At 33.6% G+C, this 27,236-nt stretch overlaps 4 protein-coding genes across 5 annotated transcripts; 3 read left to right on the plus strand and 1 right to left on the minus strand.

Annotated features, from left to right (window-relative positions):
• LOC109352563 (succinate dehydrogenase assembly factor 1, mitochondrial-like) lies at positions 866–1,453 on the plus strand. Its single transcript, XM_019594653.1, has one exon. The coding sequence runs from the start codon at positions 899–901 to the stop codon at positions 1,184–1,186; it is 288 nt and encodes a 95-aa protein (XP_019450198.1). The 5' UTR covers positions 866–898; the 3' UTR covers positions 1,187–1,453.
• Positions 5,000–6,079, plus strand: LOC109353056 (protein LATE FLOWERING-like). The gene has a single exon (XM_019595242.1). It carries the CDS (start codon positions 5,322–5,324, stop codon positions 5,889–5,891), a length of 570 nt encoding a protein of 189 aa, XP_019450787.1. The 5' UTR covers positions 5,000–5,321; the 3' UTR covers positions 5,892–6,079.
• Positions 6,355–11,350, minus strand: LOC109352565 (tetratricopeptide repeat protein 1-like). 2 transcript variants are annotated; one of them, XM_019594655.1, is made up of 6 exons: positions 11,039–11,350; positions 9,601–9,780; positions 8,502–8,628; positions 8,196–8,309; positions 7,574–7,750; positions 6,355–6,726 (listed from the first exon to the last, which is right to left on the minus strand). In XM_019594655.1, the coding sequence occupies exons 1-5, from the start codon at positions 11,243–11,245 to the stop codon at positions 7,635–7,637; spliced, it is 744 nt and encodes a 247-aa protein (XP_019450200.1). In that variant the 5' UTR covers positions 11,246–11,350; the 3' UTR covers positions 6,355–6,726; positions 7,574–7,634. The 2 variants fall into 2 exon arrangements, with proteins under 2 accessions (XP_019450200.1, XP_019450201.1); XM_019594656.1 differs by having other exon boundaries at positions 6,355–6,712; positions 7,569–7,750.
• Positions 18,673–27,027, plus strand: LOC109352566 (probable pectate lyase 8). The gene is made up of 8 exons (XM_019594657.1): positions 18,673–18,879; positions 18,966–19,025; positions 19,426–19,494; positions 24,557–24,780; positions 24,989–25,407; positions 25,856–25,959; positions 26,198–26,336; positions 26,511–27,027. The coding sequence occupies exons 1-8, from the start codon at positions 18,767–18,769 to the stop codon at positions 26,742–26,744; spliced, it is 1,362 nt and encodes a 453-aa protein (XP_019450202.1). The 5' UTR covers positions 18,673–18,766; the 3' UTR covers positions 26,745–27,027.

Genomic DNA, 27,236 nt, shown 5'->3' on the forward strand with positions numbered 1-27,236 from the left:
CTAATGTTTTGCTGATTTTGAATCCTAGATTGTTATGTTAATGAATATTTGGAATTATCAAGAAATGAGAGCTCTTTTTGTTTAAATGATTATAATTTTGAATGATGCTATTGTGGCAATCTAAGATTTAGTTTGTGGCTCATTTTGTTGTTGACAGTCTGTTCAGCCGAGTTTCTATATTGATATCTTTATTTTCATGAAATAAAGATTTGTCAGGTAAGTTTTGACATTTAAGGAGTTAAAGAGTAAGTGCGACGTTCTAGATTTGTTGGTCCCAAGTACTATGGTCTTTATTTGTGACATTCTAGTACGTGTTGCGCTATGGTGTATTTCAGTTCAATCTCAAAATCACATATAGGATCAAAGCTTTCCATTCTTGTTTGTCATTTTTTTTTGTAAGGCTTCACTTTTCTTTGGGAAAGTCCTAGACTTTGAAGTGAAAACCAACCCCGTGATTCGCATAATCATGTACACCAAAAGCATAACTACTTATCACAAGTTTGAGCAGTTGAAGATTTAGTGTTTCCAGGTTCTAGACTCAGTCAGCAGTATAAACTAGAAGGAACAAACTTGGTTGGTATTTTGAGTTTTTAAACGTTCAGTGAGTTGTTAATGAATGCTAGTTCAGTCTACTTTATATTCAGTCCTGCGGATGTTACGGTAACAGCAATTTTGAAACTAACCCTTTATCGATGTCTTCGGACGAGCTTTAGTTTTGTTGGTTTTTCATTAAGTTGATTGAGAAATTGCATAAAGCATGCTAATCTGATGAAGCAGACCCATCCCCAACCATAATGGCACCTCATAATGCTCTTGTTGGCTATATAATGTAAACTAATGATTATTGTTATTCCTTTGTCGACAGAATTAACTTGTAAGCTGGGCACAACAAGATGCAATGGCAGCCCCCAGAGGTCAAAGGCTTTCAGGGATGCAGAAGCAAGTACTTAGCTTATACCGAGGATTTCTGCGTGCAGCACGTTCCAAATCTGACGAAGACCGCCACAAAGTAGAGTCAATAGTCTCAGAAGAGTTCCACCGTAATTCCAAAGAAGTTGATCGCAAAAATTTCCTCTACATCGAGTACTTACTTCGCCGTGGCAAGAAACAGCTTGATCAGCTTAAGAACCCTGGTACCACTGGGTTGTCTTCATTGCAAGTTGATTTGTCTAAAGCTGATAACTAATAAGATTAACCCTTAAAGTAAGTCTTTTAAGTGCTGGTGGTCATTATCATCGAAACCAAATGTTTGTCATTACATTTTCCATACAGTTATTCTCAATTTATTAATTAAAGGGTATTTGAATATTGAGATGCATACCTTTTTATATGTAGAAAAGGAAATGAAATGCATACTGTGGGCTCATGCTTGATTATGCAATCATTTTCAGCTTTCAGAGACAAATTTGTCCATAATTTGCTGCTCTAGTAGACTAATAAATTATTGTCTTTCCTTGACTTCAAGGTCAGTGAATTCATTTATGCATGGATCATCATTGTGCTGATCATATGTATAAAATGTTGTTTCTACAGGTTTATTATATATCTTAGGAAGAGTTACCTAGTGACCAAATTTGTGCATTGTTTACATACACATTCCTCAATTTCACAGTTTAGAATATACATTTCCTACCTTCAACTTGCATGCTCTATATATTTTTCTTACAAGTTCTGAATGAAAGTATTATTTATGTTCCCATTGCATCTTTCATGAAGAGCTTTCTGTCTGATGTATGATTCAGATCCTCTACCATTTACAGTTATGTCTCTTGAAATCAATAGATGGATTCAACCCCTTTTCAACACTAGCATGATGGATACTTATTGATTTATAATTGTTTTCTTCTTTTCAATTGTCAATATCAATACTCCAAAACCTTATGCTAATAGAAAATGGACAAAGCCTTTGTCAAAGTTGTTATGACATGAATACATGTCCCAGTTTATCCAATTTTCTAACCTTAGATGTTCAAAGTGTGGGAATGCCCTATCCAGGTAGGTACCTTTATATGGGTCAAAATGGTACCAAATTGATAATCACTTTTAATACTAACCTTGATGGGCATTATTCTCAGAGCCTAGGATATAAAATGAAAGGCAGGGACCCTTTAGTATGACAGATAAACACAATTGTCTCAGTGTTGTCCAGGGTTGTTTCTTTAAAAGAACAAATGAGCTAGAGTTTAAGGTTGTTGGTTGGGGAATATATGACATGTATATTGTGGCTACTGTTAAGGACTACTCTTAAACTGAGGTATACTCACCATTGCCACTGTTTGGTGTTCTTACTAGGTTTGTTGGGCACATTTCTGGCATAAGATCATAACCTGCCCTGTAATGGTTTTAAGTAGGGGTGGAAATTAGTCGAGTTGAACCTGACTTATCTCAGCTCGACTAGTTAAAGATTGGCTTCAGCAAAATTTAATATGAACTATTTTTTTCACTCAAGATTAGCTAATTCAAGTTTATAAACTTTTGAGTAGGTTAATGAGCTCAACTTTATGTCAATCACTAGCTCGAACAAAAACCATTCATACTAATACAAATATAAATGTATATATAAAAAGAAAGAAGACTTTTGAACTATTTTGAATGAAATTTTAATACATATAATACATATTATATCAATATAAAAAGTGTATATATATATATATACTATGAATCATCGATATCGATATGCGTATCGAATACGATATTATCTGATATATCAATACATATATTCTTAAAAATGTAAGATATAATACACTTGGGATACATTTATATGCACATAAAATTCATATAACATTATAAACATATAATTATTAATATGAATTTCAAAATAAAGAATATTTTTCTTAGACATCACTAATATAAAATGAAATTCGTAATTTCGTAAGAAATGTTTACTTAATTCTGACAAATATGAATGTTATCAATCTCGTTTAACCGATGATCAGTAGTATGTATATGCATTTCTTATTCATTTTTTATGCAATAAATATGTTTTGTCTTTTTTCTATAACTACAAGTCCACTTGGTAGCTTGAATATTATGTTTGTCTCTTGTACTTTACTGATCATGTTATGTTTTTCTCTCTTAGAATGATGCTATGGCATGGTAGTTAGGATATCCATGAAGTGAAATTATTTTAAGAATATCTAGGATGTATCAGATTTATAAATTATTTATTTTTCAAAAAATAATTTCAATACGCTATGGAATGGATACGTATCGATAAAGTATCGAAGAGTATCAATGTCAAATATGTATCGAATATGTTACATGAAGGATAGTGAAGTGTCAGTGCTTCATAGTGTATATATGTATATGTGTATATATATATATATGTAGGTATATATATTTAATAGGTATAAATTTAAAGAGCGTCTACACCAATATGTAACCGAGGCAACTTATAAATTTATTGAGTTGAATTATATTTGGCTGAAATTCTGTTAGTTTATTTAATGAGCTCAATTTTTATCTCATGTTCAATTCATTTGTTTTATCAACTAAGTTTATCGATTCAAATAATGAGTTGTGTTTCAAAAAATTGGTTCGATTCATTGTTGATCCTAGTTTTAAGTGATATTGAGTGGACCAAGTGAGAAAATTCTCATGTAAAAATAATAAATTTAGATCATACAATCATACATGGTAATAGTAAAGACTAAAAATTGAGAAAAGATGTATAGACTGATAGTGTGTAATTTTTTACATTGTCACTGTATCACCCACTCTTTATTTTCAGTCATCATTGACTCTTAAATAAAAGTAAAGAGAAATGAATGGGAGATGATACACTGATTATATATAAATCTTTACACTATCAATGCATTGATATTACACTTTTAAAATTTACTTAATAGTAATTTTATCACTTAAAAAATCATATACATTTATCTTTTAATCTTATCATTCAAATAAGATTCAATCATTCATATAAATTGTTTTTACTTTTTGAATACTTTATGAATGTTGTGTGAATCGTACAGCCTCTTATTTTGCCTCTGAAAGGTAAATGGAAGTAGGATGTTACTGATGAATTCCTTCCTACATTATCATATTTTAAAGTTTATATTTTTACTACACTTTTGACTTTAAAAAAATACAAAATCTTGAAGGGATAATGTTTGAAATCAAACCGACCTTACATAAAAGCAAAGCAGAGGATGCAGAAAACAGAGGAGCAACCAAGTTGAACATGCAGAGTTGCAGAAAGATATGACCACAACAGATGGTGTACTTCTTTGCTTTTAAACCCACCTCATCCTTCCATATTGGTCATTGGAGGCTGCTACCGCCTTTCAATTTTAAGTATTTTTGACACCACAATTCATTCTTATATATATCTATCTTCCTCAGGGGATATATTTGTTGTCTCATAGTTTGTGTCACTTCATGTATCATGGGCTCGTGATTACAAGTTCACGGTACATGAAATGGTATAAACTGTGGACAGCAGATGTGTTCTAGTGGAAACATCATGCACCAAGTTATCTTTGAATGGAAAGAAGAATTTATCTGAAAATATATTCATTTGTGCTTAAAAAGCATATACTAATTTCTCAACAATTAGTGAACTCTGGATAGTGTGCTTATGTCTAAACTGGGAATGAAATCAGGACACAGTTTAAAAATCCCAAAAACATAATCACAGTGCTCATGAAATTTATAAGTTGTCTGACAAGTGTAGAACTGTCCTACAACAGGGTTATGCATGTTCAGATGAAGCAAAAGGCATGTGATAGGAAATTTTTTGGTTTGGAAATTGAAATCCTCTCACACTGTCTTATCCCTTCTGTTTCCAAGCCCATACACCTCACTGTCACGCCCACTTTTATGTGATGATGCTACTCAGAGACCCATCACAGTTTCCAATTCTTCAAGAACACCTCTTTTGTTTTTATTTTCCACATGTATCCTCACACTAGAAGCAATCTTGTCCGAGTCGGAAACATCCACAGGTATGTAGGGCCAACTCTTCCAACGGGTATTTTTTCCATCTACAAGACTCGAACCCAAGACCTTACTTAAAGAAAATCATGCATGTACCTCCCTTTTAATAATATATTTAATGACACTTTTCTTCAGAACTCTTCTTTTTAACTCTTATCAGTTCAAACTCCAAGGTTCAAATCAGTATAAGTAGTTCCATTCTTTCAAAATTCCTCCTCCCATTCTGTTCTCTTCCCTGCCACACAGTTGAACCATTTGTTCAGATAATCCTCAGGTAAACCAACATGCTTATAGTTTAAGTGCACACACTTTTGCATTTAAAATGTACAATTTCTAATGAGTAACTTTATTTCATATTGATCTCTGGATTTCAGAATAAAGAGATGGGATATGAGGAAAACTTCACCAAAGTTGGTGATAGCCAAGGAGAAGATGCAACATCAACACTTTTTCCATTTCCATGTCAATTCTGTTCAAGAAAGTTTGAGAGCTCTCAAGCTTTAGGAGGGCACCAAAATGCTCACAAGAAAGAGAGAACAGCTGCAAGAAATGCTAAGGCTTCTGAATACACATATGTTCCCTTTGCTTCCACACTCTCAACCCCTATGATTTTTGCTCCAAACCCTCAACTTGGTATCTTAGATCCTTCAATGTTTAGTACTGCCCATGCAGCAAACATCCCTTATTTCCCTCCACAAATGTCAGAATTATTTGGTTCAAATGGTGCACCTAGATTTGGGAATGCTCTATTTCTTGAGGGTAGTTCAAGAAGTAAATTCAATGAAGAAGATGATAATAGTTTCATTAATTGGCAAAGAAGCATAGGAAGCAACAACCTCAGCAGTGGTGACACATCTCAACATATATCATTGAAAAGTAACAATCAAAACATTGGAAATTGGAATGATGTTAAAGAAGAAGGGAGACAACTTGACTTATCTCTTCACTTATAGATTTTGTACAGAATTGAGGTGAGAAGATGGATCTCTGAGTGAGCCAGGGAATTGCAAGACTGGATTTTTTGGGGTAGCTACTGGTGTTTGTCAAGGTTTACACTTCAGAGTAATAATCTCAGTTTTGGGATTAAAATTTGTACCTCACTTTCCAAAACAAAAGCCTGATTTTCACTTTGGCTGAATTTCATGAAGAGTTTAAAATCTATACAACGTCAGTGTAAAGTTTTTTACACTATCAACACATCATCCACCATTGATTTGTATTAATTTTGTTTGAGAGGCAATAGTAGTTAACATATGAATGATAGATGATTAGCTGACAGGGGTAAAAACACTTACACTGTCAGTATATACATATTAAATCCTTTCATGAATTGATGAATAAATGATAAACTTAAAAAGATTTGAGGAACTATACTTTTGTGCACTACATTATTTTGGCAAATACCATATGCTCATATGATAGCAACCCAGAAAGATACATAAAATGTTAAATGCTTCCAAAGTGTTCAGTGTTCATAACTGCATAACACATAATTCCAACACTTGCAAACATAAATTATCAACCAATGCATGTGCATTGATTACACGCGTTCAAGTCATAGTAGCAAATTACAATATTAAAATTGCTAAGTACTAATTATTAGTCGTTAATAACATTAAGCAGTGACAAACTAATACATAATGACCCTGAATGGCAGTGGAAAACACAAAATATCCAACTCTCAACCTTCCCGAGTGCATTTCCACACATGATTTATACACCTTCACCAGCCACGACAATAATGAACTCCCAGATTACTACACTGCAAGATTACCTAAAAAACAAACCATGTGCAAATGAATTACATCCATCATCTTTAAAACTATATGACATGTGGAGAATTTGATTCCTCAATGCACAATGTACAACAATAACAACCAAGCCTTAGTCTTACTTGGTGAAGTCGGCTACATGAATCAAACTACATCATAATGTTTTATCATAAATCATATCTATTGATAAAATATCGATCTCGAAATCACTCCCTATATGTAGGGCAGAGAATTTGACTCCCTAATGCACAAGGTTCAACCTCATGCAAAAAATTAGGGTGACCATGTTTGTGGAGAATTGTTTTTGGGAGAGATATGTACGTAAAATAAAACGAGAAGGTTTTGATTTCAAGCTCATTTATTGCAGCTTGAAAAAAGGGTGGAACATTAGTTTCAACTCACTTTATGCCATAAGACCATTTTTTAAGTTGGTGTATTAAATGACTTGCCCTATACTTTCACCTATCCGGCTATCCCACATTTTAGTTGTACTTGTATGTACCAACAAGTGTTGAATAATATTTAACTTACATTATCCACCTCCTCAAAAAAGCATACCCTAGAGCATTAAAAGTGAAGAGCAGTTACTTAAGGATCTTAAAACCCATTGGAACCTTGTGTTCTTTTCTACTCAATGTTTTCCAAAAGATAAAAAATAATGGTCATGTGTTCTGAAACCTTAAGACAGATTAATATAAGAGGATATTATTATAAACATTCATTATCAACCCCCTTCACATGATGAATCAAACAACAAAACCCTTTCGATGGAAATAAAAGTAGATGCCCAACTACATATACGTTACTAGCATTTTTATTTCCCTATTGACTTTTTGCATGCACAACAAAAATTCAAACCTGTATGTATCATGGTACGCAGCCTTTTTATTTGCTTCCTACTGTCATGACTTTGCTCGACCAAAGTTAGCGTTGGAATGACATGGAATAGGAACCAGTGTTTGGATCTTTGACTGCTTTAAAGTTGTCTATGCTCATCCCAAAGCGGCCCAAGACAGAGTTGCCCATTTCTTTTAGTTTTTCTACATAAAGAAGCAGTTTTTTGTTTAAGCAAATGAATATAGTGAAAAATATACTCAGAATCCCTCAAAAATAAAAGCAAATGCACATAGGTGTGAAACAATATTGTACAATATTCATTTTAAGACAAGACTTTGCCATGATATTTAAAGAAGGGTTCATCAACTCAGGTGCAACTAAGAACCCTATTCATAACCAACTCATTTATTGTGCCTGGATATCCAGAAGGTTAATGCTGTAAGACAAAGAACCTATAGCACATTAAAAAGAACACAAACAGCATATCACTCCGAGCACTGCAATATATGTTTACAAGATTAGGCAAGTTGAGTTGCATAAGTCATTTATTGAACCACCCAATAATTCATCTTTAAATCGCCAAAATAACCCAAGCACTTGAAAGCAATTTTAACAACGAATCAAAAAATACAGAATTAATAAACTTACCGATCATTTCTTCCTTCATCTTTTCCCGCTTTTCTGCAGCAAGGGGCTCCAGCCGGCGAATGGTTTTCCTAGCCTGATCATTTGAGGGATCAATTTCTAACGTCTTTTTCATATCTGCGAATTTTATCAAAATGAGAAAAAATGATAAGATAAAAAGAGCTAGGTTTCAATGAACAAAAAAAAACTTGTAAGAATCTATATGCTTTCAGTATGCAAAACATGCAGTTAAACACCATGAACCAAAGAAGTACAGACCATGGACAAAACTATAGAACCTAAGACAATAATTAAAAAAATTGAACTCACCAGAAATGGCCTCTTCAATATGTTCAAGTTTTTCATGAGCCTCTCCTCTTCTTATCAAAGCTTTAACATACACAGGATTTAGCTCTAATGCTTTTGTGCATTCTTTAATTGTGTTATCATATTTTCCCTGAGGTTTATTTGCCATAAGTTAAATTGAAAATATTTCAAAGAAAAACAACTAAATAAATTAGAAATAAAACATGAAGGAAGCAAAGAAAATATTAGTCACCCAAGCAGCTTTATTGGTGACAGAGATTATTAAAACGGGAACACGTGGGATTTAAAAGTTGAAGCAAAAGCAAAAGTGAAAAGAAAATCAAATGAGATCACAGTTGAAATGCCTATCTTCAATGTGGCAAAAATAGTCCTTCTAATTGATGCATAATGTTTCTAGTCTCCATTCTTATTGTCTTCCACTTAAATAGAAATCTTAATTGAAGCGAATTGGGCTAGGGGTTTACTCAGACTTATTACATTCAGGAAATAATAGCTAAGAACATATACAAGCAAAATTACAGCAACTATCCTAATATTAGAAATCTACAAGAAATTTTTTCAATGTTCATAAATAAAAACTTGTTATTTTTAAAACACATTAAACTGCATATGCTTGGATCATAATCCTCAAGTCTGCCTGTTTCCCTAAAACTTGTTGGGTTGGCAGCTTCTCTTTTCTGTCCTGCACACTCCCGCTCATGGTGTTGTTTCAAGAGAGTTCCAATTTCTGGCATGTAAATAGATTTGCCGCATTCTTGACTTTTTTGTGATCCACTTTGTAGGCCTTATTTTGTGTTTTAGAGAATATGTTATCCTTGCCACAATCGTACTTTCCCTCTGTTTTCTCTAATATTTTTTAATTTTGTCAATAAGTCAATTTTGAGTGACTGAACACTAATTAGTTTAATGTCTACACTTCCAGATTAGTATTTAATAGAAATACTCCACGAGAAGAGAAAGAAAACTAACTTTGAACTGCAACTACATGAGCTGCCTAGCAGCAATTGAGTTCAGTGCAACTGATTAACATGAATGGAAGGACACAATACAGGGATAATTTTACAATTGTTAGTTTCATGATTAGTATAAAGGAAGAGCATACCAGTTTCACAAAACACACAGCACGGTTTGCATGACATATTGAACGTATTTCCACAGATGAAGGCATGTCGGGGGCAACTTGTAAAGCAAGTTCATATTGTAATAATGCTTCCTCAAACTGTCCATCTACAAAAAGTTTGTTCCCTTCTACCTTTGCTTCATTTGCTTGAGCCAATGCTTCCTATTGAGATAAAGCAATAGCACTCACTCACTATTTTTTCATGAGAAAAAACGTCATTAATCAAAAAAACTTTCCTAACCTAAGTTCATCTTTTCTTATTTTACTTTTTCCATTATTGAGAAAGGAATTACCATTAACATATATAGTATTTATTTAAAAAGAGAACAATCATCAAAATACACTAAATCAAGCTATGTTAGGATTCATGCAAATTGATGAAATGAAGCAGCATGGAATGGAATGATACTAGGTTCCAAAGTTTGGGTTGTTTATAAAATAGGATGAAATGGAAATGGAACCTCCATCCAATACCTGTATTATTTGTGGAACGAATAGAACCAAGTTATAGTTCACTCCTTTACATCATAAAATGTCCAAGTAATGGTATTAATAAATTTGTTACATTTACATTGCATTCTATAGCATAAGTCATAACAAGTGTACTCTTTGTCCTTTCAATGCAATTGTGCCAGTAACCCCTCCTCCAACTATCAATAATCAATTCATGCATCGAACTTGAATGCGGTCAATATACACAAATATTTAAAGCACAGCATTCTTGTAGACATGAATCGAGTGCGACCGCTACCGGCACATCAGCACTGATATATCAAGGTTTTGGGACTCACCGAAACCGTATCACGACTGTTGACTGCAGTTGTCCGAAAAGTCGAGGATTTTAGTTTTCTTTTCTAAATATAAATATATAAACCCTCATTGTGAAGAAAAAAAATGCCTTCTTGAAAAACTTAAATGCTGGGGAAGATATCCCCTAATATCAGCTAATGCATCCTTAGAATTCGTCCTCAAAATGACTAATTTGATATTAGGAAACAAATTGGAATTCTTCATTTCTCATATACTACTAAATTAGCAGTGGCATTTTTTTCTCAAGTACGAATTTGACAATGTACTAAAAAACTATACATGAAAACGAGGATAGAGATCACCTGTTCCAAACGGTGTCCCACTCCATGTACCAAGTAGTCAATCAGAATACTCCATTTTATTACTTTTTGCTTTTAAATCTTTTTTTATCCACGTATTAATATATGATTGACTTTGACTTGGGACAGGGAACGAGACAACGTTGGGATAAGTGATCCCCATCCGAAAACGAGCAAATACTACTTGTCACACAATTCACGACATGAACCAATCATTATCGAATTGGTAAAAACCGTAATTGAAAGAAAAAAAGCAGCAATCGAAAGACCTAAAAAGTAAATTAACAAAACCCTCGATTTCAAAATCAAACCTGTACGAGTTCCTCATTGTTCGAGGCGGAATCGGTTATCGGTGGAACACCCTGTTTCATCTGTTCTTCACCATCATCGCCGTCGCTGGCGGTTTCAAAGCCGTCGGAAGTTTCATTTTCAGCAGTGGCGGACGATGATTCAGCGGTTGGTACTTTTGAGAGATTTGTTTTCCGATCCTCATTCTCTTCATGATCTATCACTGCCATTTTTTTGTCGAAGGTTCGTTCGTAAGGACTTGTTTGGAAGAGCAGAAAGTGGGAAAAAACGATTAAAATGGTTGAACTGAGCTTCCAGAATGGCTTAGCGTGTGAACGACATCATCTTTTTTAGTGTAAGTGTCTTTTACTCGACAAAACATTTATTTTTCATACGTTAATTATTATTATTATTCGTTTTCAAACAAAACTAATACAAATTAATAATGATAGATGATGTATTAACTTTAACAGGGGTAAAAATTTATAGGAATACTGCATAGATTTCAATTTTTTTAAATAAATACAAACCTAATTAAATCTTCAAGAGGGTATGTGATGAAAGATTCTTCAATGGAAAATAATGTCTCTTACTAAGTCATCCTAAGACAAGAAACTTACATCATGTGTGATACTTTGGCTTTGTTTATTAATGATTGATTTATAAGTGTCATATACTATTTTCATGTAAGTAGAAGAATTTAGTAGAAAAATAGTCTTAAAAAATATAGGATGACCATGAAATTAATTCTAAAAGGAGATGATCACAAGTTAGTCTTTTTAAGTGTAAAATGTTTATGATTTATTTTTTAAAATTGAGATATAAGTCTTTATTTATTATTTTTCAATGTTTTTTTAGTATCATTCTTACTCTAGGAATTAAATTAGTTTTTATTTGATATACTCTCCGTACAAGGCTTCTATTGTTTTTCACCATACATGTCTAAACTACCAAGGACATGATTCTATTATATTTTCTACAATAAAGCTACAACATTGACATTTTATTGTTCAATATTAAGTCTGAAATAACATTGTAGGTCCTATAGTTCTATGATTAAATTTCTCCTTAAGTTTGAGTGATACTTTTTTTTACCATAAATGACACCTGAAGTACTTTGTCATTACATCCAACTCACTTGAATCTTTTATTTTATACATTCATTAATTTTCTCATTGTCTTGTATGATTGATTCTAGATACCTAAATCTAGTGACTTGTATTGAACATAATGGACACACCATGAAATTCACTCACATACGCATCAAGTTGGCACAATGAACACGCATGAAAATAACCAAGACACAAGCATAGACAAGCAAGGCAACATGCCACTTCATACCAAGGCTGGTCAATAGCAAATCATTGGCTAAATCAATTTAATATTCTTTTCCATTATGTTTTAGTTTGGGGTAGTTATTTTCATTTTAGTAACTAACTGTCAACTATGTAATTTGTTATTGGGTAGTTGAGTTTTTCCTTTTATAGGTTGCTTATTCCTCAAGCAATAGTTAGTTAGGGAATTGTAGTATAAATATTTGTATGATTGAATGAATTCATCAAGAAAATAAGAATGAAGTCAATCCTTTTTTGCAATATAGTATCAGAGCATTCATCTTGAATGCTTTGCTCTGCCTCCACCTCTATTGACTAAGAATTCTATTCATGCACACATTCTCCCCTTCTTCTTCAAAATCAGAACTTATCTTCAACAACAAGATAGCCATGGCAGAGAATTAGAATCAAGACACCAAGTTACAAATCGTCAACAACAATCATGATATACAAAGGAACCCATATTACTTGCATCCTGGAGAGCCCAGGAGCAATCTTGATCACACCACCTATGGATGGAACCAATTACCACGATTAGAGTAGATCAATGAAGAGGGCCTTACTCTCGAAGAACAAGTGCAAGTTCATAGATGGAACCATTACAACAGGAGGTCCAACTAATCCCAACTTCGACATGTGGGAATGATGCAACACCATGGTGATTTCTTGGATAATAAGATGCTTGCCGACTCAGATCTCACAAAGTACCATCTACATAGACAATGCACAAGAACTATGGAAAGACTTGAAGGAAAGGTATTCCAAAGACGATTATTTCAGAATTTCGGATGTTTTGCAAGAACTCCACTCAATCAAGCAAGGTGATAGAGGGATATCAAGCTTCCACATTGACATAAAAATACTATGGGATGAACTCGATTCACTCAGACCAATGCTCTCATGTATGTGCGAGATAAGATGCATATGTGGAATGGCCAATACTATAAGGGAGCAACGCGAAATTGAGTATGTAATTTGTTTTTTGAAAGGCCTGAATGATGATTTCAGCACTACAAGAGCACAAATCCTGATGATGGAACCTCTACCTTCAATGAATAAGGCTTTATCCCTTGTCCTTCAGCAAGAAAGACAACTTCTTGGCACAGATTCATCCAATTCTAAGGTTCTGTTCAATGCAGCAAACAATAAACCACAGACTATTCAAGAAAACCAAGCACAACCATACAGACCAAGGACACCTTTTGGAAGAGGAAACTCTGCACCAAGCAGAGGCAGAGGCATTGGTGGTGGAAAGACTTATGGAGACAATAGGTCTGGTGGCATCAAAGTGTGCTCCTTCTGTGGCAGAGAAAGACACATTATGAAAACATGTTATTTCAAGCATGGTTTTCTACCAAATATGCAGCAAAACAAGCCAAGGAAGCTCATTGGATCCGTTAACAGTGCTATAAAGGATGAAGGCAAAGAACATGTAAGCTCTCATGGACAGGAAATGGGCACAATGAGTTTCAACTTCGAGCCCAAGCAATATGCGTAGTTAGCCTCTCTATTTCAAAGCATAAGGAGTGGAAATCCTGAACACAATGTGAACCGGTTAAGCATGAATGCGGTACAAACCAATGTGTCCAACTCAGAACCTGTGAACCAGAAGGAACAAACAACAGGTAAAATCTCCTATTAGATTCTTGACACAGGGGCCACTGATCATGTGTGCCCTGATCTAATGGAGTTTGATGCTTTTATTCCACCAAGCCCATTGTCATCAATCTGCCGAATGGTGCCACCACTTTGGCCAAATTTTCAGGAACTATCAACTTCTCTAATTCCCTTACTCTGCATAATGTTCTTTACATCGCTGACTTTAAGTTCAAGTTAATTTCCTTATACAAATTGACTAGTTCCATGCATTGTAGACTAACATTTGATGATTCAAAATGTTCAATCTAGGATATGACTACCTCGAGGATGATTGGACATGTTGAGGTTAAAAATAGCTTGTATGTTCTTAGTAGAAATCTTAAAGGCTACACTGAAAATAAACACAATGTAAATGTTGTATGCAAGAATGACAATTTTGATCTGTGGCAATATAGACTAGGTCACCCTCTCATGATGCATTGAAATTTGTTTGCAAGAACTATGACTATGTTAATTTTGATTCCTCGAGGATTTGTGATTTCTGTCATTTGGGCAAACAAGGCAAGTTACATTTTCCAAATAATATGAACAAAAGCATGCATGGTTTTGATATTGTGCACATGGATATATGGGAACCCTTTGACATTTCATCTATTCATGGGCATAAGTATTTCCTCACCGTAGTTGATGATTACTCTAAGCATACTTGGTTATCTTTTATGAACTCTAAGGCAGAGAGTATAGGTTTGATGCATGATTTTGTTAGGATGGTTAGGACCCAGTTTGGGAGACAACTGAAGGTCATTAGGACTGATAATGAGATAGAGTTCAATGACCCTGTTTTCTTTATAGAGCATGGAATGATACACTAGACTTCATGTGTTGAGACCCGCCCCCAGCAAAATTCAGTAGTTGAGGGGAAGCATAGACACCTAATGAATGTAACCAGAACCATCCTCTTTCAATCTAAGTTGCCCAAGAATTTCTGGTCTTACACTGTCTTACATGCTACATATCTAATTAATAGACTTCCTAGTCATACCGTAGACAACAAGACTCCCTATGAGCTTTTTGCATAATAAGGAGACCAACCTGCTTGAAACAAAGGTCTTTGGATGCCTATGGTTTGCATCCACCTTAGTTCAACAAAGAACCAAGTTAGATACAAGGGCTAGGAAGTGTGTGTTCCTTGGCCATAGACTTAGAACCAAAGGATATGTTCTGTTTGACCTCAAAACTAGAGAGATCTTCATCTCAAGGCATATTGTCTTTCATGAGCACATATTCCCTTACAAAATCACAGATCATATCACCAACAGTGAGCCTTCCAACACTGAGAATGGCTTCAATTTCCTGGATGAACCGTGTGCCATGCCCATACCTATACCAACTAACAACCACATGACTCATGCTACTCATTCACAGTCCATAAATGACCAAGCACCCTTGCACCAAACTTCACCAAACACTAACATAAATGAATTAGATCAAGACATCTCCACCACACAGAGCCCAAGAAGATCCAATCGTATCAGACATCCACCCACCTACCTCAAAGACTTTCATTACCATTTGTTTAACACCAAAACCCCCCACAGTGACTCATCCACTTTCAGTTGTTTTGTCCTATCACTCCATATCACATGCACACCTAAATTACACTTTGTCCATCAATGCTCACAACGAGCCTAAACATTACAATCAAGCCATCACCTCATAGCATTGGATAGAAGCAATGCAGAATGAGCTAAATGTTCTTGAAGTCAACAAAACCTAGAGTCTAGTTGATCTGTCACCAAATAAGAGAGCCATTGGTTGCAAGTGAGTTTACAAAATAAAGTACAAATCAGATGGATCCATAGAAAGGTATAAGTCCAGGTTAGTTTCAAAAGGTTTTAATCAAACTGAAGGGATAGATTATTTTGATACATTTGCACCTGTTGTGAAACTCACCACAGTGAGACTTTTGCTTGCAACAGCCTCATCTCAAAATTGGATTGTTCATCAACTTGATGTGAACAATGCATTTCTTCATGGTGATCTCAATGAGAATGTCTATATGAACTTGTCACAATGGGTCATTTCCAATCAACCTAACAAAGTCTACAAACTACACAAGTCCTTGTATGGACTAAAGCAAGCAGACAGACAATGGTTCAACAAGTTGTCTCAGTTCCTACTGTCCCTAGGGTACACACAATCTTGGCATGACCATTCCCTATTCACTAAGAAATATGATTCTCTGTTTACTGCCCCGCTCATCTATGTAGATGATTTGATACTGTCTAGAAACAATAGGAATGAGATTGAGAGAGTTAAGCACTATCTTGATGAAAAATTTAAGATTAAGGACCTAGGTGCTTTGAAGTATTTCCTAGGATTAGAGATTGCTAGGACTAAGAGTGGAATAACCTTGTGCCAAAGAAAATATGCCTTAGATATCCTCACAGATATTGGTTTCCTTGCATCAAAACCAGTACCTACTCATATAATTAAAACTGCTAAGCTATGCCAAAATGACTCACTTCCCTACAATGACCCTACATGTTATAGGAGATTAGTGGGTAGATTACTTTACTTAACTAACTACAGGCCTAACATAAGTTTTGTAGTTCAGAAACTAAGCCAATTCATGGCACAACCCACTACTAATCACACAAGGCCTTACCTAGAGTTCTTAGATATATAAAGGGCAACCCTGGAAAAGGGTTGTTCTACCCTATTTCTTCTTCTTTGCAGCTTAAAGCATTCAGCGACTCAAATTGGGCAGCTTGTGTGGATTCTAGAAAATCAATTAGTGGATGTTGTGTGTTCCTTGGTGACTCATTGGTGTCTTGGAAGTCCAAAAAGTAGACCACAATTGCAATATCTTCATCAGAGGAAGAGTATAGAGCATTAGCTTCTTCATCCTGTGAAATCTAGTGGCTCACTTTTCTCCTTATCAATTTCCAAGTCACCTTCACTCGACCTGCATTGCTCTACTGTGACAACGACTCCGCTAGGCACATTGCAACAAATTCAGTGTTTCACGAGAGGACCAAACACATAGAGATTGATTGCCATATTGTTAGAGAACGTCTTCAGTCAAAACTATTCCATCTTCTACCTATTTCCACCTTAGAACAACCTGCATATATACTGACAAAGGCATTGGATCCTTCTCATTTCACATATCTTTTGTCCAAGCTTGGAGTAGTAAATATATACTCTCTAGCTTGCAAGGGGGTATTGAACATAATGGACACACATCATGAAATTCACTCACATGCGCATCAAGTTGGCACAATGAACACGCATGAAAATAACCAAGACACAAGCATAGACAAGCAAGGCCACATGCCACTTCATACCAATGCTGGTCAAGGGCAAATCATTGGCTAAATCAGTTTAATATTCTTTTCCATTCTGTTTACGTTTGGGTAGTTATTTTCAGTTTAGTAACTAACTATCAGCTGTGTAATTTGTTATTGGGTAGTTGAGTTTTTCCTTTTATAGGTTGCTTATTCCTCAAGCAATAGTTAGTTAAGGAGTTGTAATATAAATACTTGTATGATTGAATGAATTCATCAAAAAATGAGAATGAAGTCAATCCTTTTTTGCAATAACTTGTGGTATGATATTATCCACAATATTTACCTCAATAATAGAATTTGTTAATCTCTTGCTAAATTTACACTTCATATACTCTATCTAGAAAGCTTGTTTCCACAGTTATAACTTCCCATTTAATTCCACTTTCGAGTCTTGCACTAGTATAATATCATATGCTAAAAGCATGCATCGTGGTAGTGGTTCTTGGATATGTCAAGTAACACATCCAAGACCACTCAGTAAACAAGTAGGAGCTCGATGTTGACACTTAATGTAGTTCCATGACAATGAGAAAACCTTATGAAACACCATCTTATGTAGAACACTCCATTCTTAGATAGAGCACTCCATAAAACCTCTTTAGACACCTTATTATACGTCTTCTCTAAATTAATGAAAATCATGTGTAAGTCCCTTTGGCTCCTTCTATATATTTTCAACAATCGTCATAACAAGTATATAGTCTTCTTGATCAATCTCTCCAATATAAAACTAAATTAATTTTCAAGTGACATTATTATAAGGTAACTAAAATCTCACAAACATCATCCTAATTAATTATTACGATGCTTTTCGTGTACTTATTTATAGACATCGTAAATGGGAAAGTTCTTTGTTATATAACACAAAAGCACATGACAATAGACATCTTGAATAAGTTTCACACACTATACTCTTTCATTCACAATTTCTCTTACATGTTTATGTTTTAGTTGCATTTTTTGTTATCTCTTTTAGAACATTATGCTTTTACACCCTCCATTTTATATCATTTAAAAATGAAGATTATAAAAAATGAAGATTTTATATCTACATCATATCAACATAAAAAAATTATACATTATCGATACATCATTCTCCATTCATTTATATTACTTTTTATAAAAAATAAATAATAATAAAATATAAATAATATAATAATAATATATATGAATTTCATACATTATCGGTTCATAAAATAATGAAAATGTGACTTGTTAGAAATTGAAGTTAGAGGAGAGAAACAGTTAATGACAGTTAGAGCGGTGGTAAGTTAACCATAGTTAACTAACTTTTCACTCTTCCTTCTTCACTCTCCTTCCTTCACTCCCTATATAAACCTACACTACCTCTCATTCCTCTGATCCTCTCTAACTATCTTCTTCTCTTTTACACACACAACACCAAACACATTCCTCTGTGTAGTAGAAGAAGAAGAAGAAGAAGAAGAAGAAGAAACAAACAACAATGGTGAAGGTTCACTCTCCACGATGCTTCATCACTCTCATCCTTCTACTTTTGCCACTGCTTTTAACTACCGCCAACGCGTTCAATCACTATCAGAATAAAAAACAACCAAGGTATTGAAAATTCTCTCAGTTTTGTTTCTTCAAATTTTCGATGATTTTAGAGATTTTAATTGTGTTTGTTAATTGTGGAATGAAAGGGATGATGATATCCTAGGAGAAGCGAACTTGAAGAATTCATCAATGGCTGAAACGGAAAGGTTAGTGTTGCTTACTACGAAGAAAGATCTAACGTCTCAACCTATCGTACTAATGAAAATATATCATGTCAATTAAAATAGTAAACATTTATTATTTTTTCGATTTTTGATTCATTATCATTGATACGAGATATGTTTGGACATGGTCTAGGACAACAAATTATTTACCGCTTACTACTACTACTTCACTTTTAATTTTGATCATCCACAAGGAATTTAGATTTGATCAACGGTAGGATCTGAATGTGTTGGATCTAACATAGGCCTTCAGATCCAATCTGAAGTATCTGAGCCGTTAATTCTGTTAGCTGTGTTTATATAATTGTCGTTTTGATGTAAAACGGTGTCGAATTTTAGTTCTGTTTGGTCATTTCTCATGCAGTTGATATAAAATTTTCAGGTCGAGTGATGGTGCTTTGAATGAGCATGCAGTTGATAATCCAGATGAGATAGTTTCTATGGTTGACATGTAAATATCTCACACTCCCTTTTAATTGTATGAGCTAACATAATTTTTTTTTTTTGAGTAAATATTCATTTCAGTAATTTATGTTTTTTAACATTATTAGTTTTCTCTCTCAAAATTTGAAAAATCCAAAATCGTTTCAATTTTTTTTTAAATGTTAATTAAATTAGTCATTTTTAGCGTGAAATTAGTTTCTCCCAAATATTATAAAACATGCTAAAAATGATTAATTTGACCCACATTTTAAATATTTGGACACAGTTTGGGGTTTTCACTTTTTGAGGAACCAAACTAATAAAATCGACAAACATGAGTGATTAAAATGAATATTTATTCTATTTTTTTATATAATGATATTAAAATTTAATATGTACGGACCAATGTAAAATTAATGTGATTAATGAGAATTTAATGTATAAAAGGTGAATAATATATTAAAAAACTTTTAAGAAGGCATTCCATTGATATTAAAGATGATATTATATGATTGATAATTCTTTTATCATATGTCATTGCTTGGTAGATTAAATAATAATAATTTGTCTTGGGTTTAGAAGAAGAATCACATGATCATTAATTAGCACCATATCTGCTTATTTGGCAAAGCCAAATCTTCTGAATCTTAATTTTGGAATATATATTAGATGCCCGTTTTGTTCTTTTGTGGTAAGTTCTGGCCTATGAAAAAGAGAGTCAAAAGTGGTCAATTTATGTGTGAACTATAAGCTATTCCACTGTTCCTTTTTATTTTTCATTCTATTCCTTTGATAAGAAGCTAAACCGATCAACTTTATATGGTTGGGCTTAAACCCCATTATTCATGCCACGTTGGTATAAAATTAAGATACCTTTTATAGATAGGTGAGCATTAGCTAAGTTATATCATATTATCAAATAAGGTTGGTAGACTTATTTTTTGAATATGAACCGACTCTAGATTCAAAGACTAATTTAATCTTAAATATTGATCGGGTTATTTTTTAAACTTGAATTCGACTATAAATCTGATTAAGTATAATACATACTCTTTTTTAAATAAAATATTCTTAATACTACTTATCATTATAGATATCTAGTTTGATATATGAAATGATATATATATATATATTGATATTTTGTTAACCATTTATATATATATATATGATGAAAAATTAGAAAATTGTCATAATATTTTGGTCAAATAGATTTCATTACTCCATACACAATTGCATAGGTACATACAAACACGATAAATGAGTAACCATTGAATGGGTCTGACCGAATCATGTTTGTCTCTCACCGGATCATGTTTGTCTCTGACCGGATCATGTTTGTCTTGACCGGATCATGTTTGTCTCTGACCGGATCATGTTTGTCTCTGACCGAATCATGTTTATCTCTTACCTAAATATTGATCTGGTCTATTCTTTACTTTAAACCGACCATAGACTAGATGAAATTTGATCATATTAAAATTTGGTCATGTTCATGTCAAACTCAGTAAACAAATAATATTAGGTCTTGCTCACCGCAAGTAGAAGTTAGAAGACTCATAAAAACTCACCTCTATGTAACATGACTACCCAAAAAATTCATAGTAGAATTCTATAGGATGAACTCACCATTTAATGAAAATTAGTACCAATTTGTAGTAGTAAATTAGTACTATTTCATCTAATTTCCTATTTATTGAGCCTTTCACAATAGGACAGCCATTCCTTTCATTCATGGTACCATAACTCATCAAAACTCTTTGTTTTATAATTAAGACATACATTGCTTTAATTAATTCCTCACGTTGTGAAGTTCCTTTTAATGGTTCTAAGGAATCAACCACCATATTCTAAGAAGGTGAGATCTCTAAAAAAAAGTTGAAGTCTTTAATATATTCTATTTTACAGCTTAAGCAAGCACATGCTAATGTCCCTAGATCCGGCTATGTTGCTCGTAATAAATTTCTTGTCTTTTTTTTCTTTCCCTTGTCTAAAAGTTGCTCTTCCAAGTACAAACATCTTTTTATACCTAAAATCCCAAGTTACATGATTTCAATTAAGTGTTTGGTTTTTTATGATTCTTATTCATTTAACTTACTCTCTTTCATTTAGTGTTCCTTAGTCACATTCATTGTTCAAGTGAAGGTGAAAGTTCCTATTGTTCTATCTCCTAGTCGGTGACAGATATTGAGTACAATTCTAGGAGTTTGAGTTCATGATATATATATATATATAAGAATATACATGAATTTTAAAAGAAAAAAATCTGATGAGAGTCATATCTGATTTTAATTAACTAAGTATTCTAATAATCATAAGGTGGTCTGATGGTTATGGTAAATGATTTAATGAATGAAGTGAATAAAATTATATGTTCAAGTCATACTTACAACAAAAATAATAACATAATAAAGTTTACGGATTAAAAAATTTAATTAAATTTTCTTTTTTCTTTCACCATTTCTAAATTTGTTTTTTCTACCACAATGGTTAAGGAAGAAAAAAAGTTGAAGTGTTCATGGGGTAATGATGCATTTAATAGATTAAGAGACAATGTTAGATTTTACCATTTTTGGGGTTCGTTACTTTTATAACAATAGCTAGCAAAACTATTCTAAATTATTATGCCAACTACCACTTGTATTCAATCTGTGTATAAAAATATGGTTGAGGATATATTGTAGTAAGTTATATACATGGTAAGTAGTATTATAATATTTAATGTATGGCCCTGAAGAATCTCTTAAATTTTAGAGTGATGTCCCACATATTTTTGACTCTACTGCACTACCCATGATAAATTATGGCACCATCCATTCATAAGATTATTTGGCCCTACCTACAATTACATATCTCTTTTGTTTTCTATTGATTGCCTCTACCCTTCGATCCCTCTATCAATGTCCAATAGGGATAGAGATCATATATCTCAAATTGTATCTCATTTCCCGTCTCAAGCTAATCAGAATATTACCTTTTGTTTTTACAAATTTTCGTTTATTCATGTGACAATATATGATTAATCTGGGTCAAAGAATGAGACGTCGTTAGATATAAATGATTGATGTCCATCCGGTAGAACCATATACATATAATGTTAAACAATTCAGACTGTTAGAAATTTATGCAGTTGATAAATTTACCAACAAGGTGGGGTAAGGCACATGAATGGGGCTATGTGAAGAAGCATATGCTCCAAAATGCACTATCAGATCTGATTTCATTTCATCATAACACTTTCTAGACATAGTTATATTTTGGCTAATCTTTGCAGCTATTGCCTGACACCTCTACTTTTATTCAACGAAACTTCCATGAACATATTAAATGACCAAGATTCAGAATTTTAATAATTTAGCTTACACCACCGACACCCAAAGTAGTAGCCAGAAATTAGATCTTCCACACCTTGGCATTTATTTATGGGAATGAAATATCTCCTTCTGCCAGTGAAATCATGACATGTGTCATGTTTCATCATTTTCTATAAAAATATTTTAAAAAATAAACAAAATAGCACACATATCACATTTTTACTGACTAAATGAGATAAATTATCTCACTAATATGAGAAGATACATTATTCTATTTATTTATTTCTTCTTAGTATTATTTTTTTGAAGGGGACCTTGGCATTTATTTGTAGTCGAGAAATTGAGGTAAAGATGGTAGCCCTCGATTTTCCGTATGCACCGTATCATTTTGTCCTCATGCATAACTGTTGACCCACTTGTCTCATAAATATGGGTGGGGTGTCAATAGGAAATGAAATAATAGCTCAACAAGGATATAGTGACTTGCATATTTATTAACCCTGTTAATTATAAAAAGAAAAAAATATATGTACAGATAATGTATAAATATCTATAAGTTTAACTATTATTGACTATTCAAAAAAGTAGTACAAATAAATTAAAGATAATATATGAATGTGTATAAATCTTTACACTACAATATATACATATTACCTGCTAATTATTAAAAGAGTTGGGTTGGGCTACCTCATACTCCACTAACAGTATTATTTTTTATGATAAAAAAACGGAGCTCGATTTTTAATTCAGTTTCTTATGTTTTTAATTTGCTATATATTATTAAAATAATTTGTTATTTAAAAAAAATAAAATATTCTGACATTGGAGGTAATAGTTATTTATAAATTCTTAATATTTAGAAATAACATATCTGAGACATTAATTTGGTAAATTATAACATGAGACTTCATATCACATCATTCAAAGTGTGACACATTACACATATATTTATGTTCTTAGAAGGTTAGAGATTGGTCAGGGGTAAGAAACTAGTTTGGTGAAATGATCATGCCACATGTCATTTTATAGGATGATGATTTTCTGTCGTTATTGGTGTCCACAATAATGACTCCAATAATATCTTAAATCAATTAAAATGAGTTATTTAATTAGAAAAAATTATAAAAATCATAAACTAATATTTATATCATCTATTGAAATATTATTGGATAAGGATCCTTTCCCATTTTCTATTATAAGAAGCATGTTTTGTTATTAGTTTACTGTTTTCTCTCTATATTTATAAGCACACGATTGACTTGTTGATTACACATTTTATCACTTTCCCGTAGTCTCTTTATAGCTTTTGCTACACTTTCTTTAGCAATATTTGATAATCTAAAAATCTCTGTTTCATAATATTCGTGGTTCAATTTTATTTATATATCATAATTAAGAAATCTATTAAAGACTCCCAAAGGATAGGCAAATACAACCATGTTTGACTGAGTTACCTTCTACCTAAAATTTAGAAACCTAATTGGTTTTTAATGTAACATATAATATGAAATTTTTTTTATTCGTAGTACTGTATTAACAACTATTATGTATTATCTCATTACTTTATAATCATCAACTAAATTGATCGACTTTAGCCAATGATAGATTATTAGAATTTAAGTGTAAAAGTGTTATGCTTTAAGTATTGAGATGGTTTACCAAAACAAAAGAAGAAGAAATGTGACAAACATTTGGCTACGTTTTCTTATTATTTTTTATACATGTATTATAGCATGAAACTTTACTAGAAATGAATCCCACATTGTTAAATTTGAACAGGACAATCCGCAACTATACAGAGAGAAGGAATCTTAATTTTTTCTCATGCGGGACAGGGAATCCCATTGATGATTGTTGGCGCTGTGACAAGCTTTGGTACCGTAACAGAAAACGCTTAGCCGATTGCGCCATTGGTTTCGGACGCAACGCCATTGGTGGTCGTGATGGACGATACTATGTTGTCACTGATCCAAGTGACAACGATGCTGTCAACCCTAAACCAGGTTACTTCACCTCACCATTATCGACATATATGATGACTTAGAGGAGAGCATATCTTCTGTCCCGCAAAATATATCATTTCATATATCATTACTTATGATTGATCAGAACAACATGGAGTGATACGATTTTGGGATAGAAGATGTGCTCGTTTGAGTATCCTTGTACAGAATTATTAATACAGTTACTTTTGCTTTGAAAAAAAAACAGGTACTCTCCGCCACGCAGTTATTCAAGACAGGCCCTTATGGATAGTGTTCAAAAGGGACATGGTGATCACATTAAAGCAAGAACTTATCATGAACAGTTTCAAGACCATTGATGCACGTGGTTTTAACGTCCACATTGCTCATGGAGCTTGCATTACAATCCAATACATTACCAATGTCATCATTCATGGACTCAATATTCATGATTGCATTCAAACTGGGAATGCTATGGTTCGAAGTTCGCCTTCACATTTTGGATGGAGGACAATGGCTGATGGGGATGGGATTTCAATCTTTGGTGCGAGTCATATTTGGATTGATCATAACTCTCTTGCTAATTGCTCTGATGGACTTATTGATGCTATTATTGGCTCTACTGCCATCACCATATCCAACAATTTCTTCACTCGCCACAATGAGGTAAATAGATAACCAATGTCTTAAATTGCAGTCGCGATTGTGGTTGCAGTTATTGTGATAGTGGCCATTGCGATGAGAATTGTGGCCTTTGCGATGTGAATTATTGTATGAGTAAAAAAATATTTTTTAACTCGATGCGATCTGATGCGGCCCATTGTGGTTGCGTTGCGGCCCAAATGCGGTTTCATTGCAGCCCGATGCTGCCGCATCATTATGATTCAATGTCACATTGCAATTGTAGTATAATGTGTTGCGGCAGTCACCACAACCATAATATTGCAGCGGTCACCACAACCATAACATTGCGGCGATCACAACAACTATAATATTACAGCCGTATAACGTGATGCGATCCGCAATTTGAATAAGTATAGATAACTCATGGTTAAGAAGAGATTAGAGAGCTATAAGATATATAGAGTTTATTACTGACTTGAGAATTATACAGGTTATGCTATTGGGTCATAGTGATTCTTATGTTCGAGACAAGCATATGCAAGTGACCATTGCATACAACCATTTTGGAGAGGGTCTTGTTCAAAGAATGCCAAGGTAATTAACATCCTTTGTGCAATGCCAGTTTATCAATCTTTTGGGTAAGATATTTATATTATTCTTTGGAACTTCAATTTATCAGAGTAGCTGAACCTTAGGCCATTTGATATATTTGGTTCATGGAGGTCCTTTTAAAACTTAGCAACTTGGGATATAAGAGTTCCATGTGTCTTAGGGACCATATTTGTTATGCTAGAATAAAATTAACAATGACGAGTGATTATTGATAATGCAGGTGCAGACATGGATATTTCCATGTGGTAAACAATGATTATACTCACTGGGAAATGTATGCAATTGGTGGTAGTGCTAATCCCACAATTAACAGCCAAGGCAACCGATATCTTGCCCCTCTGAACACCCATGCTAAGGAGGTAACAATGATTATACACTAAAAAAAATAATACAAATGAATGGCGGATGATATACCGACTACGTATAAATCTTTATGCTGACAATGCATGAATATTACACTCGTAAAAATATGTTAATGATGATGGTGAAGTTTGTGAATAAAAATTGGAAAATTGATGTGGGCATGCATGCAGGTGACAAAGAGGGTGGAAACAGGGGAATATACAGGGGAAGATACATGGAAAAACTGGAATTGGAGATCTGATGGAGATCTTTTACTGAATGGAGCTTATTTTACTGCATCAGGAGCAGGATCTGCAGCAAGTTATGCTAGAGCCTCAAGTTTATCAGCACAATCTTCTTCAGTGGTTGGTACCCTTACCTCTGGTGCTGGTGTTCTTAACTGCCGCAGAGGTATCATGTGTTAACACCAACACACCATCACTAACCAAGTGCAAAACCAACACCAAAAACCTAAAGCAAACTGGTAAAAAGAAGAAAGAAAATGTGCTGCATAAAGGAAAGGAAAACAAACACAACCTTTCAATTGTATTGCATTGTTATAGAGATATTGAGTGAGTTTGCACATTGGAGAAACAAAAAAAGTGTACATTTAATGTTAACTGTTGTCAAATTGATGACAATGATGATTGTTAGAAGCCTTCTCCCACTTTGGAAATTTGTCACTTGGGAAAGAGTTTCACCCCTTAATTTTCCAACAGAAACAAAATATTTTCTCCCATCTTCTTCCCATGTAGCTTTTGTCTTCCTAGTACCTATATAATAATATATATCCTCTATAGTAAAGTTTTGTGACCTCAACAACCTCAGTGTTTGTATGTCCTTCATTTTATAGAATATATAATTTGTCCCAAATGAAATGGGAAAAGGGAGGGAAAAAAGATTGGTCTTATTGCAAT

Source organism: Lupinus angustifolius, chromosome LG07, assembly GCF_001865875.1.
Source record: "Lupinus angustifolius cultivar Tanjil chromosome LG07, LupAngTanjil_v1.0, whole genome shotgun sequence".
NCBI classification, from domain to species: domain Eukaryota; kingdom Viridiplantae; phylum Streptophyta; class Magnoliopsida; order Fabales; family Fabaceae; genus Lupinus; species Lupinus angustifolius.